General features: G+C 35.2%; 1 protein-coding gene across 2 annotated transcripts in view; it reads right to left on the bottom strand.

Annotated features, from left to right (window-relative positions):
- Nucleotides 1-26627, bottom strand: part of Kcnt2 (potassium sodium-activated channel subfamily T member 2) — a 354847-nt gene that overhangs the window by 65485 nt on the left and 262735 nt on the right. Inside the window, exons 19-22 of one of the 2 annotated variants that reach the window (XM_006994959.4) lie at nucleotides 24268-24440; nucleotides 16991-17062; nucleotides 13837-13971; nucleotides 108-219 (exon numbers count right to left, since the gene is read on the bottom strand). In XM_006994959.4, the coding sequence (XP_006995021.1) occupies nucleotides 108-219; nucleotides 13837-13971; nucleotides 16991-17062; nucleotides 24268-24440 (492 nt within the window). The remainder of the gene's footprint in view (nucleotides 1-107; nucleotides 220-13836; nucleotides 13972-16990; nucleotides 17063-24267; nucleotides 24441-26627) is intronic. The other variant, XM_042258262.2, reaches the window with a different exon arrangement.

Here is a 26627-nt window from a genome sequence, read left to right as displayed (position 1 = left end):
AATGGTATGACTGAAGCCAGAAATTACAAAAGCCTATTATTCTTTTAAGGTATATATCTTCCATTGTTTGAACCCAAATGGACAAGCTTTCTTAATTTTAGTCTTACCTTTTCCAGTTTTGAAAGTGCAAGAGAGTAACAGTCCTTGGCTCTGAACTGCATGAATCTCATATTTGCTGGGTGAGTAAGCTCAGTGATAATACTGAGACTGGAAAACAACCTAAATTAAAGAAAAATTACATCACACTAATAATCTAATATGGCATGTTTTTATAATAACATATTTATGAATGAGTGATTCTTAGTCTGAGGCATAAAACTACATCCAATTATAACTGCAGGCACTGCCACATAAAATGATCTGTAAAACACAAGAAAAATGCAACACTATCTTTTAAAATATTTTAACCAACATATTAGTACTGCAAGAAAAAAATAAATTCAGCAATTTTCCTTTTATTAGACATTTTATCTCCATAATTATGAAACAGCATGGAAGAGAAACTCATAAAGTTGATTTAAGAAGTTATTAAGATTATTTTGTGGGTGATATTAAAATAAAATATATGACTATTTAGATAGCTAAAAAATTCACATGATGCTTTTCTTGTCCGTTCGATGAGCTTTCCAAAGCTATGGCTTGCTAGCCTAATAACATAGTCTTTCTAAAGGTCAAATCTTGGAAAAATGAGCCTGAGGTAAGAAAATACCATACATTAGGTAAATTTCATCAATGAACTGGTGTCAAGGTTAAAGCATTAATAAAGACATTAAAAATGAGCTAAGTGTATTTGCACTACCTACTCTTCCTATGTCCCTTTTATATGTTGAAAAGTTCACATATCCACATACATACACTTGATTTCTTTCACCCTCATAGTGAAGGGCATCATGATGGTACAAGAAATGACTCTATTTCTGCTTCTGTTGCTGCTCTGTTCCATCAGATCTTCATGTCTTACAGTTTTTCTGATTCTAATACTTTGGGATTCTCTAGTAGTTATTTCCTATGGTAATATGCTTCCTTTCCCAAACCATGCCTTTAAGTTAAACTAAGCTAATATCAATTAGAATACCAATTTTAGTTTGAACTCATCCTTGAACTCAAGGACAAGCACTGACTGAAAAGTGTGAAACATAAGTCATTTGATTAGGGCTCAAAAAAAAAATCAACTTTATTTCCTATTAACAATGCTGAGGGCACTCCTACTTCAGCAGCTCATTGCTTGATAGCAGTATACAAAGGAATGTGCTTGTTTTTAAAAGAGGAGCTGTATCCCTGAGCCAAAGTACTGAGAAGGGTTTTTTACATTTCCTGAGGTCTAATTTCCTGATGCTGATGGAAGACTTGCTGAAACATCTCCCACCTACCAGGTAATGGTGTCAAGCTAAAACTTCAGCAGCATGCAGGGACCTGTTCCGAGATGGGCCGATGGTTCACGGTGACTTCACCTCAGATCTCTTTCCAAGGGCTCCCTTGACCATTCAAGTCAACACACTAAACTGTTCTTCAGAACACTATCCTTCATTGCTCTATGTGAAACATGTACATCCTCTTCTTTACCTAGGTGGACCTTAGGAACCTTGATAGCATTCATGCCTTATAAACTGGAGAAATGTAGGCAGTATTATGCCTTCATCTTAGTTTTGATGGCAGATCTTATTTCTTTGCCTAAATAACATTTAACAAGGATGAAGTAAATAGTACCAGTAAACAATTTCAACCTGATTATAATTCTTTTTTATGAGGTTTAACATAAAAACATAATCATTTTCATTTGTGTAACATGTCATTGTTTTGAATGTCTTATAAGGAAAGGAGTCCAGAAGATTGTGGGTGGTGTGTGAAACATTTAGCCAAGTGGCTGGAAATAGTATTTCCAAGGAACTTAAAGGTTTTTATTAATTATTATTATTATTACTATTATTATTATTGTGTGTGTGTGTGTGTGTGAGAGAGAGAGAGAGAGAGAGAGAGAGAGAGAGAGAGAGAGAGAGAGAGAGAGAGAGAGAGAGAGAGAGAGAGGACATGACAGCATGCCACTGACATGGCAGGTCCTCTTTCTGCTGAGCCACATCACTGCTACATCTTACAGAGGCATTACTGTTTTTTCAGCTCCCCCTTCCTTTTTCTTAGCCTTTCTTCCTAAGATGCCATTGCTTTCTTGTTTGCTGTTCTCTTCAACCTTTTAAAATCAAAGCTATTTTTAAAATTTCCTCTGGAATCCAGTTAAGATGAGAAGTTTTAAATCTTTTGATGTGACAATCCATCCCTAAAGCTCCCTGGCATTTGATTTTCACACTATTTATTGCCCTAGACTGAAGGATTTTCTCTTAGAAAATAGCAACATCTAGAAGGGCCAGGTGCTCCTTTCAGAGCCTACCCATGCCTATCTTGTTATCTATCATTAACTAATGAACTGTTTAAGACCTATTTTCTAAAGCTGTGCTCATGCAGTTGGGATGATGGGTTGATAGTACACACAGGGTTTCTGCTGCTTATTTTTCAGAGAATCTATACTATGTGCATCTCAAACAATCTGCTTTCAGCATCTTTGTCTTTTCATTCAATTATCACAATGTAGTTTATTGTGTAAAGCTCTTCATTGCTCTGGTCTCTGAGAAATACAAAAGAGCTATAAAAGTGAAATACTCATGATTTACCTCTCTGAGGACTGACTGCGGAGACTGCAGAGCAGGATTATCAGCCTATGCATATTAGTTTAAGTGGTGATAAACTGTGGCAGACTGGGCAGCTCCTACATGAAGTGACATCCAGACACTAGTGAATGAATAACTTCTGAGGCAAACATAGTTTCTAAAGGATAGAAACGTATGTTATCTTTTGAAGAATTGTTATTTTCCAACAAAGCATGAATTTTATCTGTATGTATATGGCTTATTTCTCTAATTCATTAGATGGAACATAATAAGAGGTAGAGTCTAAGAGTAAATAATAATTAAAATTGCAGGACCCACTTGTTTTTGAGTGACTTCTATGGTTCAAATTTTATTTGCAACAAAATGTATGTGACTTGCCTCTTATACATAAGTGAACTTGTTATTTTAACCTAAATAGTATTGCATTAGCTAAGCCTGCCACCTAGTGAAAATTTAAAAGTAAATATTTATGCAAGAAAGTATTGTAGGCTACTTTATATATAAAACACCACTTGTATTTAATTATAGTGTTTATTTATATATTTATTTGCTAATACATTTAATTATGTTTCTTTTAAATACTGATAGCAAAAGTTTATTTCTCAGCCTTGATATTTGCTAAACACATTGTGAATGCTAAACAGTTTAGAAATAGAATTATATAATAAGCCACTTTTCCCCAGATACCAAGACTGTGATATAACAATGCTGTAGTTAATAAAATAATATAATTAGTTTTATTTTATCCTCTTGCTTGGTGCTTTATTTTAATATAGACTAATATAATATAATTAAATAATTACAAATTTAAATAAAATAAAAAGTCACATCCTCTTGCTTGGTACTCTGATGTTTGGCTGTTGGTTCTGTAGACAGTTTTGTCCTAGCCAGGGGCTAGAAATGCCATGTTTAGAGAAACTGGCTCATTCACTGGTTTCTCATCTTTATGTTCCTTCCCTTTTAACAAGAGAATCCACTGAGGACAGAATTCTAGTGAGTGTGATTAAATACTTTATGTGCTCTTGAAGGTATGTCCTGAAACACCAGACCAGCCTGTCTGGGATATGCATGTCTCCTGAAGATCTGTGATTAGGACAGCTTGATTGACTTTTCTCTGCCCAATAATTCTTATTAATCCCCACACAAAGATGCTCAGCAGCAACCCGCTTGAACCTGCCTGCCCCCACCCCCATAAAAGCTCTATTTGCTTTTTTTCTACAATGGAACTCCCTGTAAGTTTTCTTCCACAGTAAAACTCTTTTCTAAGACACACTCTGTCTCCATGATTTTCATGCTTCAGTTTAGGAGACAAAGGACCTGGAAGCCACTGATATATTAATAACTTTGGTGAACATTAACATTTTGCCATCATAGTCCCAAAATTACGTTCAACTGAGAAAAGAAGTCTCCATCAAACTCCAGGAACTCCTCTCCTATCTCAGCACTGTTCTGTTTTTAATAAGTGTGAAACATCAATACTTTAGGTAAACCCTTCATTACATTGCTTAATAGTTTCCTTAACAGACTATTAGCACACGAAGTCATCCAGCAATATCAATGTTATTGTTTTTAATCAGTATAATGAGAACAACTTGCATATTTTCAACACTTTCTAGATGCTTGAGAAATCAATGAGTCAAATGTACCCCATTACTGTACATTATACTGTACTGTGCATTGACTGTAGAGGTCACTGTGTCCTGCTACTGGTCTAATGCAGGTATTGGTCTATTTTAGAGGTGATAAATCCATAAGTTGCTTGTATGTTCACAGTGCTCATTATCTTACAATTTTTTGTCACCTAAATTTTAGTAAGCAAAATCAACAACACTTCTTACTGAAGCAAAAATAGTACAAATGAAGTACTTTTTCTTTCTTTCTTTCTTTCTTTCTTTCTTTCTTTCTTTCTTTCTTTCTTTCTTTCTTTCTTTCTTTCTTTTTTTCCTTTTTTTTGTGACAGGGTTTCTCTGTGTAGCTTTGTGCCTTTCCCAGAATAAAGTTTTGTGGGAAATTACTCCTGCATTTTTACCATTTAAATAAAACACCATATTGTGAAATGTCTTTCTGTATGCTGTGAATATATGTTGCTCCATTGGTTGATAAATAAAGCTGTTTGGCCAATGGCAAGGCAGAATAAGTTTAGGCAGCACATTCAAACTGAGAATGGGGAAGAAGGGCGGAGTGAGGAATGATGCCAGCCCGCCACCCAAGGAGCAACAAGATGCTAGCAGACTGGTAACACCACAGCCACCTGGCAACATATAGATGAATAGAAATGGGTTAATTTAAGATGAAAGAGCTAACTAGCAAGAAGCCTGAGCCATAGGCCATACAGTTTGTAATTATAAAAGTCTCTGTGTGTTTACTTGGGACCAAGTGACTGTGGGACTGGGCAGGACACAAGGGAACTCCTGACTACAACACCAATTTAAATCTATACTTAAGGAGCAGTAAACAATTTTACTATGTTCTGTGCAGAGAAACTTTTGTTTCTCAATTATCTAAGGAAAAATTTCCCCTCTCCCTTTCACGTAGTTTTGTCCTTTTGTCACATGTTGGTTTAAAACCAACAGTCAATCCTATCAATGCTGCTTTCTTTTTTCAGAACAAAGGTTGATTCTGTTCAGACTCCAAACAACTCCAGCAAAGAACAATAATAACTCAACTTGATTATTTTTAATTCAATTTTGAAGCACTTATTCATATTTAGCTTAGGTAATAACATTTTTTCACAAAGCTATGAAAACATGAAATATTTTAAAAATGATGTGTGTGTGTTCATGTAGGCATGCACACCTGTGTGTACAGGGGCATATGAACATGTGTGCATATTTGTGTGGAGACCAGATGTTATTGTCAGACATCATCCTCAGTGTATTTTTACCTTATAACCAGTGTCACTCACTAAACCTAGAGCTCATGGGTTTATCTAGACCATCCAGCCAATGGGCTCCAAGGATCCCACTTCCCTGTGCCCCAAGCATGTAGAGTGCACATGCAGGCTGCTGAGTTGGCTTTTTCTGTGTGTTCTTGGATCTGAACTCAGGTTCCCTTGTTCATGAGGCAAGGGCTTTACCAACTGAGCCAAGCAATTTGGATTTGAAACAAAGGGGCCAATTTTCTTTCCATGTGAAAATCATGTACATATTTTCTGGTTGTCTTAGTCTTTCCACTTAGTTGAAATAGGAGATAGTAAGCACAAGTGAGACAGATATAACAGGCCCAGACTTGGGACAGGCCTTCTCTCTTAATGTTTTTGGTCTTCAGAAATAGTCTCTGGGGAGGAGGACATCAACTGCTTAGAGCCTAGGAATTGAATTTCTGAGCAAAGTAACAGACATACTAGATTTCTTCCTGCTTTCCTCTAGAGACTCTGAAGTTTTCTAGGTAGTGGTTTCCCAGAGTTTCATGCTATAAAGGAGGAAGTCTATCTCAAATAAACACACACACACACACACACACACACACACACACACACACACTAGAAAACAACAAGTACCTACTCTATATTATAAGAGAGCATAAGTAGTTTACATTATTAAAATAAATCTGCATTTATATATATTTAAGTAGCTCAGTACACATACATTGCTTAAGGTATATTTTTGGTGAGTTAAAGCATAATTTAGACATAGTCTAGATGACACATTGAGCAGAATACTAAGACTCAGTGGCTTTGGGCATAGGTAAATCCCACAACACAGAGAGTGATGACAAGGGAAAGTGCAGGAGGAAATAGGAGAGACTCTTAGAGACAAGGTTGTCCAGTTGACCAGTGTCCAGTGAGGATGGAAGGGTAAGCCACTGCTGAGATTCCCTGTAAAGTATACTAGCTGGTAAACACAAAGACAATGGAAGGTTGATCTTTTAGGATGAAGATCCTGTCTCTTTCCAGATTGTCAGCTCTCTGGGAATAAAGTACAGCTGAAAGATTGAACTCCTGCCTTTGCTTATGGGCACTGGGTGACTGACAGCTTAAAGTCTCTTATTCTGGAACAGACTGACTGGTAAGAACTACATAAATTTAGAAAGCTGGAGTGTTGCAAATCTAGAGCCAAGTGGCATCAGGCTAACTTTAGTCCCCTTAACCTTTTATTGCTCACCTCTACCTGACCTAATATTCTTATAACTATTAGGTATAATGCTTTTGAAATCTCCTTTTGAAATCGGACATACCACTAGTTAAAAGTTAAAAATACTATCAGAAAGCATCTGAGACCTACAGCAAAGACATCTCTGCTTTAGTATAAGCCATCCACCAGACAGTTCCAATGATGCATTTGAAAGATGCTTTGATTTTTTACCTTTCTTCTTATTCTGTAACTATAAAAACTTCATGAAACTGTTTCTGTCCTTGAACATGTTATTGGGGACAACTGGAATCTATGTTCCTGGGCCATGTTCAGTCAGATTCATCTCCAGTGTAATCTGTTTTTTACTCCCCTTGAGATAAGAACTATGATTTATATGGATACTGCTAAGAGTCCATATTGGCAAACCAGGTGATATTGAACACATCAAGATAATAACAATTAAAAAAAAACTTTATCTATTATTTGGGCATGCAGCATGTCTATAATCCCAGAAATGAAATTGTGGTGGAGAGACAGAGGAAGGAGGATTTCTAGTTAAATGCTAGCTTGATCTACATTGTGAGAATCTGTCTAAAAAAAAAATCACAAAACAAACTACTTAATAAAGTGACTTTGTAGGACTGGAGATATGGCTCAGTAGTTGAGAACATGTCCAGTATTTTTAAGGGACTGAAGTTTCCCTAGTTCTCTAAATTCCCTAAATTGTCATTGGTGAAAAAACATCAGAAATGAAAACAAAAAGACATATTTAAGTTATTCTGGCGAAATAATCCATTTAACACAAAACATATCAGAATAGAAGCCCCCCTGAGGTCCTGCCATAACTGCACGACTTTGTGACCACTAATTAAACCAATCAGAACATAAGGGACAGATAGAGGGATAGGGATGCTTTTATAATCTGTATTGCAAAGACACACTTGTAAGTCACACTGCAGAAAGAAATCCGAAAACACCTATTCATAGCTTAGCATTAGTGTAAATACTACTAATAATTTGTTCTGAGTTAACACCTTCTTATTCCCCAGTGAAAATGGCTCTGGAGAAGTATAAGGTTGATGCTGGCAGACTCTAACTCCACTCAGTATTTCAAGAAATGTCTGAGACAAGAAATCTTGAGTATGAGAAAAAGGGAAAGGAATGATTAGAGGAGAACTGCAGACATGATATGTCTCTGAAAAGTTATTGACTATCTTACTGGAGGGCTGAGACTGAGTTTTGGAATGATTGACATCCTTTGCCCCATCCTTGCCCCATAAAGCCTGTTGGCTGGAGATGAGAGGAAAAACAAGTCATCAGGATATTAATCAATGCACTGCCTTGTCAGGTCACTGGCTCTCTCACAAAAGCACAACTTAAAGATTCAACTTCAGCTTCTGCTCATTTGTATTTAGTTTCAGGCAGCACAAACACAACTATTTACTTATTTATTTTTAATTATGTTTGTGTGTGTGTGGGGGGGGGGTACGTGCACATATGTGTAGGTGCTCACAGGTGCCAGAAGAGGGAATCTGATCCTGGAGCTCGAGTTACAGGTTCTTGTAAGCTGCCCAGCCCTGGTGCTGGTAACCAAACTCTGGTTCTCTGAAAGAGCTCTATGAGCTCTTGCACACGGAGATATCTCCGCAGGCCTCTTTGGCTCTCTTTTTTTCCTCTGTTTCTTTTTCCTTCTTTTCTTTTATCTTTCTTTTTTTTTGTTTTGTTTTGATTCTTCCTTCCTTTCTGTGGTGGTTTGAATGAGAATGCCTCCCATAGGCTCATATACTTTAATGCTTAGTGACCAAGGAGTGGACTATTTGAGAAGGATTAGGAGGTGTGGATTTGTTGGAGTAGGCGTGGTTTTGCTTGAGGAGATGTCACTGGGGGCGGCCTTTGAGATTTCAAAAGCCCATGCCAGGCAGTGTCTCTCTTTCTCTTGATGGTATAACTCTCTCACCTACTTTTCTAGCACCATGCTCCCCTGCCCCATGATGATAATAGACTAACTCCTTAAACTGTAAACAAGGCCCCATTAAATGTTGTCTTTTGTAAGAGTTTCCTTTGTCATGGTGTCTCTTCCTAGCATTAAAAGAGTAACAAAAATACTTTCTTTTTTCCTTTCTTTCTTAGTGAATACAAAAGTGCACTAGGTCCAGAATGACATTGGGACCAAGAGCAAGTTTCCTGTTCAATATGCACTAAATAGCAAAGTCTTCTGTTTTCCTCTGGTTCCTTCTGAAATAAAGTAGCTGTATACTATCTCTTTCAGTTCCTGAGAGGAATAGATACTAGTATTTTCTATCCCTTTTATCTTGTTGCTTATACAAATTTGGTCACTTTCCAAAGAATTTCTGCCATCTTGCCTGGGCATCCCTGGTACATGACATTCTGTAACTGAGACTTTAGTGAAACCAAGACAAAATGTAGAAAAGAGCCTTTACAAAAATACAAGTGTCAGTAACATCTTTCTAGAACATGGAATATAAAAGAACTTTTAAATTTAACAATCTGTGTACAGGTTATTTGTTTATTGATTAAAAGATTGACAGTATTTGCTGTAGCTCAAGCTAATATTAAACTTGCTATATAACAAAATATGATTTTGATCTTTTGATCCTTCTGCCTCTACTTCTTAAGCACTAAAGTCTCTTGTTTATATCACCATGCTCAGCAATACATGATGCCTGATATCTAACCCAGGGCTCTACATATGCCAGGCAAACAGTCTACCAAGGGAACACCTAGGTAATCTTGATGTACTGCATGAAAATTATTTGTATTTAACTCTTATTAATAGGTTCATATTTTTATGTTGTTCTGTCTTATTATATTAAAAAAGAAAATAAAAGATATGAGAAGCATGAAACAGGGACAAGCATGAGGATGTACTTTTGATAAGGAAGATTTGAATGAGAAAAAAAAAGAAAAGGCAGGATTTTTGTTTGATAAAATAAGGTTTGTCCTAAGAAAAGTGATCAGATTATTCCACAATGGAAAAGGAAAATTGTTAACAAAGGGAAAGATCAAATATCATGGAAGGCCTAAATAAATCACAAAGGATAATGGGGGATAAATCTTAGAGTGTATGTAAGAAGATTAAAGATAATTAAAATCCCTAAGACTTCTCAGAAGTACTTATTTTTTTTCAAACATCTTTTTGTTTGAGCTTTAGCTCTTGTATCTTTTTATTTGCTGATTTATTTGCTAAAATATAATGATTTTAAAGCATTGTAAATATTCTCTGTTGGCATGCATTCAGAGTCCAGCTCCTCACTAGAGACAGCCTGAACTATGGTTCTTTCAGAAGCTAGGACATATGCTACAAAACAAACAAAATGAAACTAGAAAAGGAGACAGGTAAGCTTGGTGGAAGAGCTACCATTCTCTTACAAACCTTGCTTGCATTTGATCCTAAAGGGTTTTGGAGGATCACTAACTCCTGGAAATCAGTCACCTATTTTCTGAAAGATCTCATCCTGGCAAAGGAGGGCAGTTAGGACCAACTCACTAGATGGTTAACAAGCAATGTCTTCAGGGAAAAAAATTAATTAAAAAATATATATCTCAGTCAAGGGAGAAATTTGCAGAGTCAAAATGAAGTCATGCCTGGTATGGTGGGGTGCTGTGGAACAATCTTTGTACACTGTAAATATTTTTTACTCTCATTCGTTAATAAAGAGCTGACTGGCCTCTAGCTGGGAAGGAAGTGATTGGGTGGGAGAGCCAGACTAGGAAGATACAAGGAAGAAGGAGGGCAGAATCTGAGGAGACACCATGAGACCCAAATCAAGCAGAATGGGAAGTAAGTACATGAGGTAAATGAGCCTTGGGGAAACATATAGGTTAATAGAAATGGGTTAATTTAAGTTATAAGAGCTAGTGAAAAAAAGCTTAAGCTATCGGCTAAGCATTTACAATTAATATTAAGACTTTGTGTGGTTATTTGGGGAAATGGCTGGTGGGACAGAAAAGTCCATCCACAGTGGAGAATGTTTATAATCCCATGACTTGTGAGGTGGAAGCAAGACAGTCATGGGTCTGAGGTCTGCCTGGACTTCACAGTGACTTGCTTTTACACAGTCACCAACAGAAATGGGGTTGAGGTGTGATATAAGAAAGGTTCTTTTACCTGACACTGAATAAATGTCTTATAATCTTGGCTTCTACTTGCGTTGTGTTTATATTTGCTTAGGGCATAGTCATTTTCCAGGAATTTTCACATAAACTTAGAGTATCATCATAAGTCCCTCAAGGCTGAGGTATAAAAACAAAACAAAGGGAATCCTAACTAATATTTTTTTGCAAGTAAACAACAGACAGGTGAAAGAAATACTTCAGCAGAGGCTGGGAGAGAAGATAGATTTGAAAACACAAACTAAGGTTTTCTCTGTCAGAGTCACTGAAGACCTCAGGCTAGGCTTAGGACCTTTGTTAATTAGCAGCATCATGGGGTTTGGGTGAGATATTTTCAGGGTAAGCATGACATTACCAGAAGTAATTGCAATTGGTCTGACATTGGGGAAAAAATTAATAGAAGGAGGGAAAAGAAAAACATAATTTTACTTTGCAAGTTGGCATGTTTCTTAGTGAAGATCTGTAAGTCAACAAATGGAGTGAAGGGTTTAAATTCAGTCTGGGCAGAGAGAGGAAAACCCCTCACTAAACTAGGGACAGTGAAATGGTAGGTGAATCAGTTGATAGCATACAGGATGCTTAAAGGAATATGAAGGTTTAGGAATGTTAGAAAAAAGAAAGTTAAAAGCAGTATTCAGACTGAGTGAAGAAACTGAGACTGTGGAAGGTAAAACTATTCAGAGTTTAAGATCATGACATTGACTGTGATTGAGGGTAAGGAACATTGATACAAGACTACTGAAACACCAAGTGTTCGAGTAGAATTGGGTTGGCAATAATCACACTAAACTTGGAACTAAAACCTTTGGGCAATGCAGAAGAGTGACCAAGAAATAGTACATGACTGACTGACTGACGCTACAAAATTGATTTGCTAAGTCTTATATAACTTGTTCATTTATAAATGTATAAAGATATATCTTACACTGTAGGAATCTACAGATACTTTATATTTATATTTGTTATATAAGACTAAGCTATCATCACAAGCATAGGGTTATCAATTCATATGTCAATCCAAAAACTGAAAAAATTTTCCCTGAAAAATACTCTTATATACAACTTGAAATAATGACTATATGTCTCTACAGGATATAGAAAAAGAAAAAAAATGAAATTCATTTAAAATAATTTGTTCACCAGTTCTTGTGAAATTCTGTTGGAATTTATTCACCCCAAATGCCATAAAAATTATATAATTTCCAAAATATCCTACCCATTAATTTTATTTTTTTAATTATGGGGATTAAGATGATATCATTTCTTCCTTCTCTTTGCTACCTCCAAATCTTCCCCTATACCCTCTGTTGCTCTCTTTCAAGTTAATGACCTTGATTTCTTTAATTGTTGATAGATATATTCCTAAATATATTAACATTCCCTATAAAGTAACTTGTACAAATATAATTTCAGGGTTGACCACTTGGAATTGGATAACCAATTATTGTACTCGTTCCTGAAGAAGATTGTTTCTCCTGTTCTCAGAATTCCTAGTTGGCGTTAATTCTTTGTGTAAGATTGTGCCCTCCTTGAAGAAAGATAAAACTAGTATTTGAGGAATCTTAATTGTTCATTCATTCATGCATCCATGAGTCAGGTCCTCAGAGAAGGGTTGTTTCCTGTTAGTTGTCAAGAATGTATCTTCTCTAAATAACTCTGGTTAGTTAGTTTCAAATTGTTAACTAATACCTTGATACCTCTCAACAGGACAAATATTTATTATCTGGGAATCAAATAATCCATTCAAAGAGTAGATAGTAAAGATTAAACCACTCTTAACTCTGTCATGATAGAATTAAACACAGTACATTGGATGAAAAATAGCACATTTAGTTTGAAGCTATCATCTCTAAAAACTATAATTAGCTTCTGCAAAGCATGGAAGGAAAAAAAACAATTTTTTAAATTCATCCATTGGCTATGAACCTCATCATTGAATTGATTCCTTTCTTACTTCTCTAAAGAAACAAATTGCTTATAAAGTGATATTTTCAATATGCCCTACATTAGTTTTCAATGCACTATTCAGGACGGTCTTATTAGCTGTATTCTCCATGAGCTGCCACATTGTAAGAATTTTAGTGTGTATATTTTTCCTGCTGGAGCCAGAACTTCTTATGCAAATTCAGGGTATATTTTTTCGGGTCTCGTAGTGTGGTGGAGTCTTTACATGTCTCACCACTAGTTGTTGCATTGCCATTTCAGGGTAGGTTGATTAATTTTCTCCGAAGTTTACGGATGCAGGAAACTGAATTTCAGTGAGATTAGGAATATACTTAGGTCATAAAGCTAGTGATGTCAGGGGAGGCTCCAGATGCATATGGTGCCAAATGGCCTCTGCTGTTGTCTGTAATCAGTTAAGTTTTTGGATTTTCTATTCTGTCATATGAAACTGGCAGTACTATGGCTCATAATTATAGCACATAATGTTTAATACATACATTAAAATATGAAGTATGTTCTAAGGCATGATATATTTTTGATATCTTGATATCAAAATAATTATGTGTTACAAATATTTAAATTACAAGTAGCCTTGGAAGTGACATATTGAGATTTAGAGAAGGTAAGTTCCTGAAAATCAAAGATCAAAATGTCAGTCCAGTTGGGTCTCATACTTCAGTTACTACCTGTGAATTCGGAACTGAACCTATCAACAGTATAAAGATGACGGGGAGAGAATGGTGAAAGCATTGAGAAGATTTGGGTTACTGTAATACTTCAGTAGCTCCCACGTTCGTTCCCTTTGAGCTTCTAAAATCTCATTCATAAAATGGAAATAAGGCTGTCTATGACACTGAAACTTGCCAATTATGTACTATATACTATTTGCTTCATGATCAAATGAATGAACGAAGGGCCCAAGGCTTCAGGTCACGTGGTCACTCCTTCTGCCCAGATAGAATCATATATTTTACATATGGAAAACATAAGAACACGATCACAGGGCTAGGCCTCCAGACACATACCTGAAAAGGGTCTGCACGTTCACAATGGTTTTAGCGTCTGCCATGTAGTCTTCTTCTGCACTCATGGTGCTCTCTTTGTCCACAACCACCATGTTGGCAGCAAATGTCACTCCACACCTGAGCAAGTCATCTAGGCTTTGATAAAAATCCACAGGGGCAGGGAGGGGGAAAAAAAAGGCGGCTTTAAATAAATCACAATACTGCAATTCATGTCAAAATGTACTTATTGGTAGGTTTATATATGTTGTCCTTATAGCTCAATTTATAAAGAAGACAGGTAGACCCTAAGGAGAATTATAATGCAATATGATCTGGTGATATGTGATTCAGAATTCCTCAGATGCCAACTATTCCAAAGCACCCATATTTGCAATCTGTTCTGAGTAACATTTACTATATATAAACAGTAAAATAGAAAGAATGATAATGATAACAATTCTTTATTGCAGTTAACGTACTATTTCAAGGGCACAACATGACAACTGGTTCAAGTTTCTAAGGAGATTTTTGTGACAGTGTAAGAGGGGCAAAGACTACTAATAGAGATAGTAAAGCTAATGTAGAAATATAAAGGTATATGATGAGTATTTTTATTTTTTTATTTTTATTTTTTGAGACAGGGTTTCTCTGTGTAGCTTTGTGCCTTTCCTGGAACTCACTCTGTAGCCCAGGCTGGCCTCAAACTCACAGAGATCTGCCTGCCTCTGCCTCCCCGGCTGTGCTAAGTATTTTTAAATATCTATATTTATTTATGTAGGATCAATATACTACAGATTGTTCCTACACTACATATATACTAGAATAAGTTTTAAACAAGGGATTGAATGGCCCAAGTTTCTTTGTCTGCATGGGGTGACTAGAAAATCTAAGGTACAAGCACTTATTACCTATCCTAGTCAGTTTTCACTCCTATCCCTATAAAATGTCTTGACTAACATTTTCCCAATAAATTAAAGAAAAGGATGTCTACCATTGAGGCTGAAAAAGAGCAACTGTTTCACTGTCTTTGCTTTGTACAGACAAAGAAAAAAAGAGAGAGACAAAAAAAATCTAAAAACCCGGACCAAACGAAGTGAGACTAAACTTGACCCAGTACAAGGATGTAGTAGTTACAGGGTTCAGCGGGTTTTCAATAAGAAAACCAACCCAGATATCCAGATTCAAGATAGCAAAAATAAAATGTGAACAACTCCATTCACTAATGCTATTTATTAAAATTTACAGACAGGTCTTTAAAGAACAGGATTGGTTCACATGGCCATATGCCTCACTGTGGTAGACATTACCAAGGCCTCAACCTAAGACCTCCAGGAATAATCCAGGGAAGGGGGGGCACAAATACTGTGCTTAAATTTGGAGCAATTTTCAGTGACAGAGATTTTATAGCCAAAACTGTGGGGAAAAAAAAAGAATTTCATTCCAAATAAATTCGCCATGAGCAAAGAGGCCAGAATCACAATAACTGATCAACACAATGATCTTCAAAATTAAATTCCTAGTATATTAGATTTAATTTAGATATATGGTATTCATTGTACTTCTTGAATCGATTAAACTCTGTTTTAGAAAGCATCAGGGACTGGGGGCTCATGCCAGTGGTAATGTGGTTGTCATCGTGTGCAACTCCTTGGTTTAAGCTACAGCATCCCAGGAAAAAGGTAGAAAAAGCTGTGGTCCCTTGTGGAGAATATGATGATCACTAAGTCATCTCACTTCTAGCCACCTAGTCATTTCAAGTTATTTCCTCATATTTCATCCTTCAAAAGCTTTTTCTTCATCAGAATTCTCTATTAGAATTTTATAGAAAAAGGGGAACAGAAACTTGTAAGAAGTCAGTTTTACTGATTTAAAGCATAAACAATTTCACAAAACGGATGCTAATGCTAGACAAACACTTTTCTAAGTGAGCTGTTCCAAGTTTGTTGAATCTGCCTCCTCTCAGGTGCATCTGTTGATTCTATCTTTGCAGTATTTCCTATTGTAGTTACTCAGGACCTTGAATTATTACTAAGTTGTGTATTAGATAATACTTATGCTTGGGATGGTATTAGTGAAACATATAGAATCTTTATGCTCTTCAAGTTTTAATTTTTCTAATTAACATGATATATTTTTCCAGTAGGCTATGAACTTATTTTTATGAGTCCTGGCTTTCTTTCTTCTCTCTGCTACTTCTCTATTTTGTATCATTTCTTAAAGCATGGTTGCTTTACACAGTTCAACCACCAGATGGCAGCCAATGAAAATCAATCCGAGAGAAACCCTAAAGTTGCTCTAACCTGGGATACCTTTTTCACCAATCCATGACTCAGTTTTTCTAAGGACTAGAGTGTGAAATTTGTAAGTGCAAGGAAGTATTCTTGTTCCAAATAGGATTTATTTTTCATGAAAATTTCAAATAAAGCAAACAAGAATTATACAGGGACACTCCATATATAATTCCCTCTCTCATATATACACGTGCATATAGATATGGTGACCCACCGTCAATACTGATTAATCTACAATTAATCAATCCTAGTTCATCTACTCCTTGGGAATTTAATTCTCTATGTTTCCTTTTTGATCACCATTAATATTTTACAGTATTATTTCATGTTGTTTATCTGGTGATAATTTACATTTTCTGATTAATGGTTTCACAATAGTGTTTATGTAGTTTTATATTTTAGGTTACTGCATTACATAATGACATGCATTACATAATATTTCAGTTAACAAATGATATAATTATGAATTATGAAATAAGAATACATTGTCAAGACATTTTTACTATTTATATTCCAAGTTATGGTAATGGTCTCATTGCATTGCAATGTGGAATTTTTAAAGTACTATTTGATGCCACCTTAGCGATAATATTACTGCAAAAAATGCTGCTTTTGCAAGAGCCACAAGACTGAAAGAGCTTTGCAAATGGTGTGCACCTGACCAGTTTGACATGCAGCAAGGTCTGTTGCAATTCTACAATGAATTACGGCTTAGGCAGTATGATAGGAGATGCACACCACAGGGACATGAGCTCTGCATGCATGGGTCACCATATTTACTGTATCAACACGACAAAGTACACTCATCATGCAGGAACAAGACACAGCACTTGACAGACCACAGGACACTACACTAGTCATGTGCCATAGACATTGTCACCTACTTGTCAATAGAGCCCACCATGTAGTAAACCATTGGAAACCAACAGATTGCATCCAGAAAATGCATATCTGGCCTATGTAGCAGATGGATTACAAAATGAAAGACAGTGTCACAACAGAGTCAGCACTGCTAGGGAAGGGAAGCAAGTTCATTTAGTTTGCATTTCCAAAACCAAAGACAAGATACATCCTAAATGGCTCTTCTGTTTAAGAATATCATATGCACTTCTCATGAATCACATGATACACTAAGAACTGTGAGTTATAAATCAGAAACATTATGGTATAATTCTAAAAAATCCTTAATTAACACTTAATGTTCATTGATGAGTCCAGTTACCCAGTGCAGAAGAGGATTTGACAATGAAGAGCAAATGGTTTTTATTTTCTCAAATGACCTCAAGCACTACAAAAGCCTCTGAAGAGTAATTAGTAATCTTGAGTATCAAAAGAGCTTTGTCTAAAGAATATACCTAAGGAGGGCATGCTCCATATCTCAGTGTGTCAAGTATAAAGTCCATAGATGCATGGAAAAACTGTGTTATATGAAGTTACATTGACACTATTTCACCTTTAACTCTAATGTCTTACCCAATGTATATTGTTGGACAAAAGTTCATTATAACTGAAATCTTTATTTCTAAGGACAGCAAAAGAAAGAACCACAAACTCCAAGCTTAATTATTAGATTATTAGAAATCACTAAGTTCCATCCACTTAATAGCTTTTAATTCATACATGTATTCACTCAGCATATACAGACCCAAACTTTATTTAATAATCACTAAAATGTATTCTTTTATATTAAAATACTGCATTCGATTAATTTACAAGGTATGTAGAATTTTAAAATGCATATACAAAATCATGAAAATGCAGTATGTTGTATTCTTCAGAAAACACACACACACACACACACACACACACACACACACACACACACACACACACACACAAAAGCACTGGGTGCACCCAGGAGGAGGACTTGGAGACTATGACAGAGAGGTAATAAATACTTTGTGTGTGGACAGATGAGTAGGAATTTGGCAAGTACAAGAGAGGAGGGAAATTCCAGGTCAAGGTAATAAGGGAGTACTTGCAATTTCCCGGGTGCTGAACCCTGGTTAGATCAGTTCTTTTCCCAACTATTTTCTTCCCATAGATTTCCCTCCTATCTCTTTAAACTCTTAAGAAAAAGAAAGTTCAATATGGTAATATATTAACAAGACCTTCTAAATGATGATACTGCTAAGATTTTTGACTAAATTCCTCCAGCCATTGAATTTAATTATACAATTGAATGGACCAGTACTGTTACATAGTTTTAATCTACATAATTCAGTTTTGAAAATGTTGAATTATTTAATCCATAAATTGTATTAGCTTTTTTGTAATCATGTCTAGTTTATTTTATATATAACATCCACAGGCGCACCGTTAGATGGTTTGGGGCATCAGTTTTCATCAAGATCCCAAGCATCCACAGAGTAGATACCATTGTCAGCATTTAACCATCCTTAAAACTCTTGATATGTGCTGTTTTCAATCAATGTTAGAATGTGTGTGTATATATATATATATATATATATATATATATGGAATTTGGGATAGAGTGTTCAATTCTGTTTCTAGACACTTTGTTGCTCCTCAACATTAGGAGGGCAATGTTTTAAGGATCTCAATACACTTAACAATTTTAGAAGCATGTTTATGGAAACAAGCACCAAAGACAGGGAAAGATCAAGGTTTTGGGTCGGAAAAATATTTTTGCTTGTATCTTTTGGGTTAATTTTACATTACTAACTTTTTTGTTTCTGGCTTTTAAAGTATCATTCTTAATTATTAATCGTATATCCATACACATGTTATAATGATATCTATTGGAATCTGCTATCTTCTTTTAGGTTTAGATCATTTCAATTTCTTTACACTATCTCTTTGGGCAATTTTCCCCACCAGGTCTCTAGTTTATGCTTTTCTGAACTATTGTATAATTGAATCATTAAATTCAATAAGAGACTTCAATTTTTCTGAGTAGTAAAGTGTACCTAGGTCATTGGGGGCAAATAACTCTTTATGTTATAGCTGCCATCACGTGAGGTATAAAATTCAAGATGAGACTTTCATAGATTTTTCTCTCTTCTTTGACTGGTAGAGATGGCAAACTTTAATTGTTAGAAGAAAGGCATTTTAAAGAAAACTCATGAATTTTGTTTATGATGCATTTACAACATATATTTAAAATGAGCCAGAAATTGTTCAAAATTCTTAGAACTTGCCTTTAAATAGGGATTAAACTATTCATCTTCATGTGACTTCAGCTACATAAGGGAAAATCAAGTATCCTAAACTTTGTAAGTACATATTTTTGATGAAACATACCAACTTTAAAGACTTCTCTATGATTTAAAAGAAACTAGGAATATATAAAAAACAAATTTTCATTCATATTGTACTTTTTTAACTGTTCGCTTATCTGTGTTGACAACAGTAGTTACAACAGCCAGTTACTTAATAATTGAATAACACATAATGGACAATTTTTCTACTCATTGGGAGACAGAGAATTGGCAAGCATAACTTTACACTGAGAAGCATTATTATTGAGAAACTAAACAAGCACATAAAACATTCATTACAAGTATGTCCCTTGTCTATATTTTGTGGTATGTACCCAAGGTACAATGAAAAGTTTAATATACAAGAAATTATTAATAAAACAGAATAAAAATGGGTGGGTTTTTTTTTCTGGCTGCCAAATATAGAAGCCTATCTATTCTATCACAAGCAACACCAAAGAAACACGGTGAAAAGGATCAAATGACTTATCTATAAATTTCATAAAAATTATCCATATACAAAGAAATGAAAAACTTGTTATTTATACCAAATAGATAAACAAAGTTTTTTACACATAAAAAAATATTTTAGTTTTTTTAGTCTAAAAGACAATAATAAAATAGTCAAAGAAATAGATGTAGATCAGAATAAATTCATAGACAAACGCCAAACAGAAGAGACTAATTAACCAGTTATAAATGAAATAAAATGTCAAAGATTATACAAAACAGCCAATGTTAATAAGTAGAAGTAAATACACACATTAGTTGATCGCAGCCCTAACTGTAGAGGCTATTAGGAACACTCTCAATATAAAGACTCATATCTTCATAAATTTCATACAACAACAGTTTGTATATTAAAACTCTAAGCAGCTCAACATTGCCAGACAGTGAAAAGGTTCATAAATTTTACCAATTTGCAAAACTCAAGAGCACCTTTTCTATCAAATTCAATTAATACACACAATATTTCCACTTCAACTTCCAGGAAAGAAAGTAACATACTTTTATGAGTGAAGTTTTATTTCATCAACATTTGACAACTATACTTTTGGGTAGTTGATTTATTTTTTTCAATTGTTGGAAAAGGAGCTGTAGAGACAGCTCAGCAGTTAAGAATACTGCCCGCTCTAGCAGAGGACCTGGATGATTCCCAGCACCCGTATGGCAGCTCACAACTCTAATTCCAGGGGCTCATACCCCGTCTTCTCCCTTTTGTAGGCTCCAGTCGGGCAAGCATTGCACAGAAATACATGCAGGCAAAACATTTGTAAACCTATAATTTTTAAAAATGTTAAGATTAGTTGCAAGTGCTTAAAATCAATGTGTATGTGTCCGTGTATGTGTGTGTATGTGGTGTGTGTTCGTGTGTGTGCATGTGTATGTGTTGCTAGTGTTCAAAGCTAGGGTCTCTCTCATATGCTAGGAAAGCATTCTTCCACTGAAATATATCTTCAGACTGTGTTTTCTTATCAATTGGGTTTTTACATAAGACCTTTCATTAATTTAAATAGTAACAATGTTAATTTTTTTTAATAGGAGAAGATCTAGAATGTCTGGGCTGTCACGTATGTCAGATCTTGTCCTAGTATGCTACCTATATTGTCTAAGTCTGGGAATAATCTCGATTTTCAAATTAAAGAAAAGAATGAGATGAGGCCACAAGGATAAATATGGTCCAGGCTGTTCTAGATGTTAATCTTAGATCTCATCTTGTCTGCTTGAATCAAAAGCATACATTTCTATAGGATAAGGATGGGTGATTTACCATATATTTTAGCAATAGTTTGTAAATTAGCTGAAGTGTTTAGGTACTATATGCAACGATGTTGGTTGATTTAATAAATATTCTGTGTAAAAATTAAGGGTACCAACATGGATCTGGAACACCTTTTAATTTGGTTTTTCAAGAGAGGGTTTCTCTCTGTAGTCCTGGATGTCCTGGAACTCACGTTGTAGACCAGGCTGGTCTCATACTAAAAAAGATCTGCCTGCCTCTGCCTCCCAAGTTCTGGGATTAAAGGTGTGCACCACCACTGCCTGGCTACCCCATACCATGCTGAATGTGCCCGAATTTGTCTGATCTGGCAATGTTTTGTCTAACTTTGGGTAATATATTCTAGCTTTGACTGCCTCCTAGATTCCAGATGGATGACTTTTAAGGTAGTGGCTATAATAAAAATATTTGGAATCTTTCCAGCACCACATGCCAAGGAGAACTGATGTCACTCTGATGACAGGTCAGAGTTGTTCCGCAGGGCCACAGAAAAAGATGATTTCAATATGCTAGGTTCTCATTTGATAACCATTGAAATGTGCAAGTTTTTCTATTTGGAAGTATTCTGAACATCTATTCCAAACTATAATGTGTTGAGAGTATTAACTGGATTTATATTTTAATATTTCATATTTAGGGCACTTCTGTATTTTATATGGAATTAATTTTGTCTTTTTGATTAATTTATCTCCATAGTCATTCACTCAATATTAGTTTCACCACTGCTCATGTAAACTTGGTCAAATCCTCAAAATTAAATAATACTTGCCAAAGTATAAAGGATTATGATTGTAAAAGTTATTGGAGTTTGGATCTATTTTAGGGAGAAAAGCATCATTTTATGTAATTTTGTACAATAAATGCAGAACAGAAGCCATTTCAGAGCAACAGGTGTTTCATTGTTTCAAAGGGGAAGAAAAGAATGCATAGAGTTCCCAGGAGCATGAGTTCAGTTTGTGATTCCCCCTTCTTCATCAAAGGAACATAGATGAGTAAAAATATTCGATGTCACTTTTGAGACATACACAGGAAGCTCAAGGTTTTATGTTATGTCCTTGGAATTTAGTAAATAAATTGAAATAATCATAATATTTAATGTATATTAATAAAATAACCACGTTAAACTTAAAATTATGCTCAGCAGAAATCCACAAACAACAGCACCATGTGGAAATTTATAATCCAAACTGTCAACAATTGGTAAGGGTGATACATTTCGAATGGGTAAGTATCAGAAGTTAAGCTGAATTGTGGCCTATAAAACTGAAAACAATGTATGCTGTTCATAACAAAGCCAATGAGTTAGGTAAAATACAGAGGAAAGAACAATGCATTAGTCGTGGCAGAGCTGGTTCTAATTCTAGAACTGATCATGGGAACTTTATCTGAATGTCATTACATCTTTAGCTCTGCTTCATATCATTGACAACAAAAAAGTTTATTTAAACATTTCAATTAAACACAAACATTAAGACTCCCAGATCCTGAGTACATCTCTCTGGTACCATGATTTCTATGTAATATGAATATATAAACATAAAAAAATTAACATGTCAAATATGATGACTCATCATTAATACTCAACATTCACTACTATTACAAACTATGAGCAAGGAAAGCACATCAGCTTTCTAAATTAATCTCCATGGTTTCATTCAGGGAAGATAGTTCTGAAAGGCCATATGCACACAGAAATAGTGACCTTAAAAAGAAATAGTGACCTGTCAATAATCCAGAGAAGGGAGTTTTCAGATGTTTTGTGTGATTAATTACCTACAGGAAGTAAGGCTATACAAAGAACCACCGAACTGTATAACCCTGATGAATGAAATGATACTCTAGGAACCAGAAATGTTAATGACTTTGTATTCAAAATCAAATAGTATGGGATGGCTGGGACCATGTTTGATATGATAATGAGAATAAGGGGAATAAATGGCTGAGTCCAGATTACTTCATAAGACTGGAGACTGAAAATGAGGAGTATACCTCTATTCCCTAAGAAGAACATCGCCCCTAAATTTGGAGAAAATTCATATTTTTAGGGAAGAGTTATGTATCAGAAACCCAAATTTTATATTGAAATAACATGAGGAAAAGGGCAGATCAGACCACCGCCAGAGGATATTCTGAACACAGTCCCACTTCTTTCTTTTAAAGGTCCTTCCTTCTTTATTTCTGTAACTGGGGGCTTTAAGTGAGTCAGCTTGACCTAGTCATTCAAAACAAGGACACTATGACAGTCTGAAATGCCCATTTTAAATTCTGTTTGTAGTGTTATGAGGGCAACCTATAGAAAAACAACCACAAACTGAGCACTTTACTTAGTTAACTAAGTGTCTGTATTACCAACTTAGAGGCCTGGAAGCTTCCCTATGGAGAACTTCCAAGATTCAGAGTGTATTGAAAATACTGGGGAGAAGCTTGACAATCCTTCTATTGTTAAGGCTAACCTACACACTGATTGTCACGCTCCTGTTTTTGTTTTTGTTTTTTCCATATACTTTAATATTTTCTAACACTGTGCTTATGACAACCAACTTATTTATAGTTACAGTGAAGGGCACTGTAACTTTAAAATGACTTTGACCATTTTATTTAGGGACCTATGTACTCATCTGTAAGATTTTCAAAATTCTTAAGTGGTCATATTTAACAGAGTAAGTCATCCTAAAATTTTCCAGACACACATGCGATACAGCACAACTTGTTTTTTGTTATTGTATGTGAACATTAGCATAAGTAAAGCACACAATGATATTCCATGGTATAACACATAAAAGCAGATCAATTATTGCTTCTCTGATAATAAATGGTTAAAGAACAAAACTGTACAATTTTGGCAGGTGTCTTCCAGGCTTGTTGTTTAAATAGAGGAATTGTGCGATAGGTATTTCAGTGGCTTCTTTCCACTGGTCCTATGAGTAGATGACCATTTGCATATTAATTTCAAATAAAAGTCTCCATTGCAATGACATTTAAGTAGTATTGGTGAAACATGATCATGATCAATAATGTTTTGCACCATAGCATATACTCTATCTCCCAATGAATTCTGCACCATAATGTATCTGATTTAAAGTAGTATCTTAAGTAAATTATGTTAATGTACAGTAAAATTAAAAGTTCTGTCTGTTTGTGTATCTTAAAATATACTTACGGGTTATCCAATAGCAGAACTATGGGATTTAATTCTTTCTTTGGTCTATAATATGCCCTGAGAGGTACAATAAAATTATATAATCCATTCCCAGCTGTTTCAGCTGCAACTATAATTAGTTTATTTTTGAATCCATAGGCTTTTGCGTCCTCATAGTAGTTATGCTGGCAACTCTAGAGAAGAAAAATTATACAAAGAAATGCCATTTTTATACTCCAATAAAATTTGGTCAAAGAATTTAGGATATATGGTTATGTAAAATTGATCTAGCTAATTTTCTAACAGATTGGAACATAGTTACATTTGTCATTGCCTAGTTCTCCAGCCTGATGTAGGAAATAAACGTGTGATGAATAATGCAAAGGAGAGGGAAGTACACAACGTGATGCTGAAAGAGGACTGTATGTACGGGCTGCATGGCAAGTTAAAAGTTATTGTTGTATAGCCGCTTAGTATCAGCTTTGCTGTAGCATAGGCATGGGATTTCCATTTCCAAAATATATTGATGCTATGATTAAAAAGCCTCAGGGATATTCCCATTCCTAGGTACCTAAAGTCATGCAATTAAAAAAAGAAAATAAAACAGAAAAGCAATACCAGAAGAAAAGTGAGCTGTTGAAGTGCACAGAAGGGCTAAAGTGTAAAAAGCAATACACAAGAAACAAAGCACAACACTTGATCAGAACTCATCACAAGAGCTGCAGTGAGCACTAAGTTGTTGGAAAAACTGACTCAGTTGCTGAGAGATCAGACTCAGAAGAAACTAATTAACATTACTAAATCAAGACTGTTTTCAAGCTAAATTATCTGTAGTTTTTCTTCATTATTATACACCTCTATACAAACTTCTTTTTATTTACCTGGATTGACATTAGTTAGTTCTCTGTGTGTTCCTTACCTATGAAGTATTCATGCCATTATTCTTTAATAAAATTATTTTTTAAATGGTGGAAATGAAGCACCATGTGTGAAAAATGATAGAAACAATTAAATCTATAAAGACTACAGATTTGGATATTATGAGAGTCACAAAATAATGTGCAATATGTTTAAAGAAATAAGAAAAAAAACACTTAAAGAATTAACAAAATCCTATTTAATATCCAAGACAGTTGTTTAAATGTGTTATATTTATTTTTATATATCCTTTCAAGCTGAGCAATGTAACCCAAAATTTAATACAGATCTGAAGTTACAGGTCAGTATTATAGCTCATTCTGAGCCTGTATGAAACACCAAGCTCAAATTCCAATAGTGAAAAAATTCAAATAATTTATCAACTGCAGAACAGAGATGAAATATCATCCCAAATGGAAAATACAGGACAAAAAAATAAAAGCTAGAAAACTGAAATAGAAATCAGAAACCTTATTCAAATAAACATTAATTGAGGATTTTCTAGAAGTGACCAAGTCACAAAATGCCCAAAAGTCAGTGAACCCTAATCCAAATGAATAGTCAAAATTGCATAGTCCTATACATTATTATGAAAGCATAGAACAGCCAAGATTACAGGATATTAATCAGCCATGGAAAAAGAGTGATTAGCTGCAATGGATAGCAATGAGATTGATGGCTATTTACAGTAGTCAGAAGGACAGAGGCATGGAAGAAAGAAACTATTGTAGAGTTGGAAACCAAGCAAACTATCCTTCCAGGATAAAGGTAAAAAGAAAGACATAATGAGAAACTTTGTGAATCACCTGATCTCACTTGCAGAAATTCCAACAGCTGCAAATGAGGCCATAGGAAAATGATATTAGGAAAGCAGGAGAAAAATATGTAAAGGAAGAAAACAGCAAAGGACATGGGCAACAAGTCTTCATAGGATGCAGGTTCGAAATTTTTTTAGTTCTGATATTCAAGATCTACAGCCAAAGAAATAAACAGTGTCACTAAGAAAGGGGTTGGAGAATACTAGTGGGTTAAGGCTTAGAACAAATAGAACTGCAAAACGATGAAATATCAAAAGGTAAGAGAACTACATGGCTTATGAAGACATGGAAGGGACACAGTCATTAAGAAAATCCAAGGAGACAATGCGAAGGTAATGGTGAAACACCTTGGCCAGAACAGTCAATTGACACTGGGACAGAATGATAATGCCATCCCAATCCATACACTTCAAGACACAGTGGAGCCAACTGATTAATGCCATCCCATAATCCCAAAGTAAACTTCAATTTTCAGAGCAGACCCTATTATACCAGCCTGACATTACTCAAATATCCAATAATCTCCTCTATAGCCATGAATCAATAAAACTACACAATTTTCCTTTATTAATGGAGCAGAACACTGTTAATAAACTGCTTTTGAAGATCCTCTACTGGGCCCCTAATCCTCTTCTTCAAGAGCTG

Source organism: Peromyscus maniculatus, chromosome 11, assembly GCF_049852395.1.
Source record: "Peromyscus maniculatus bairdii isolate BWxNUB_F1_BW_parent chromosome 11, HU_Pman_BW_mat_3.1, whole genome shotgun sequence".
In the NCBI taxonomy this organism is placed as follows: domain Eukaryota; kingdom Metazoa; phylum Chordata; class Mammalia; order Rodentia; family Cricetidae; genus Peromyscus; species Peromyscus maniculatus.
Note: the sequence above shows the minus strand (reverse complement) of the source record. Positions and strands in the feature narration are given on the sequence as shown.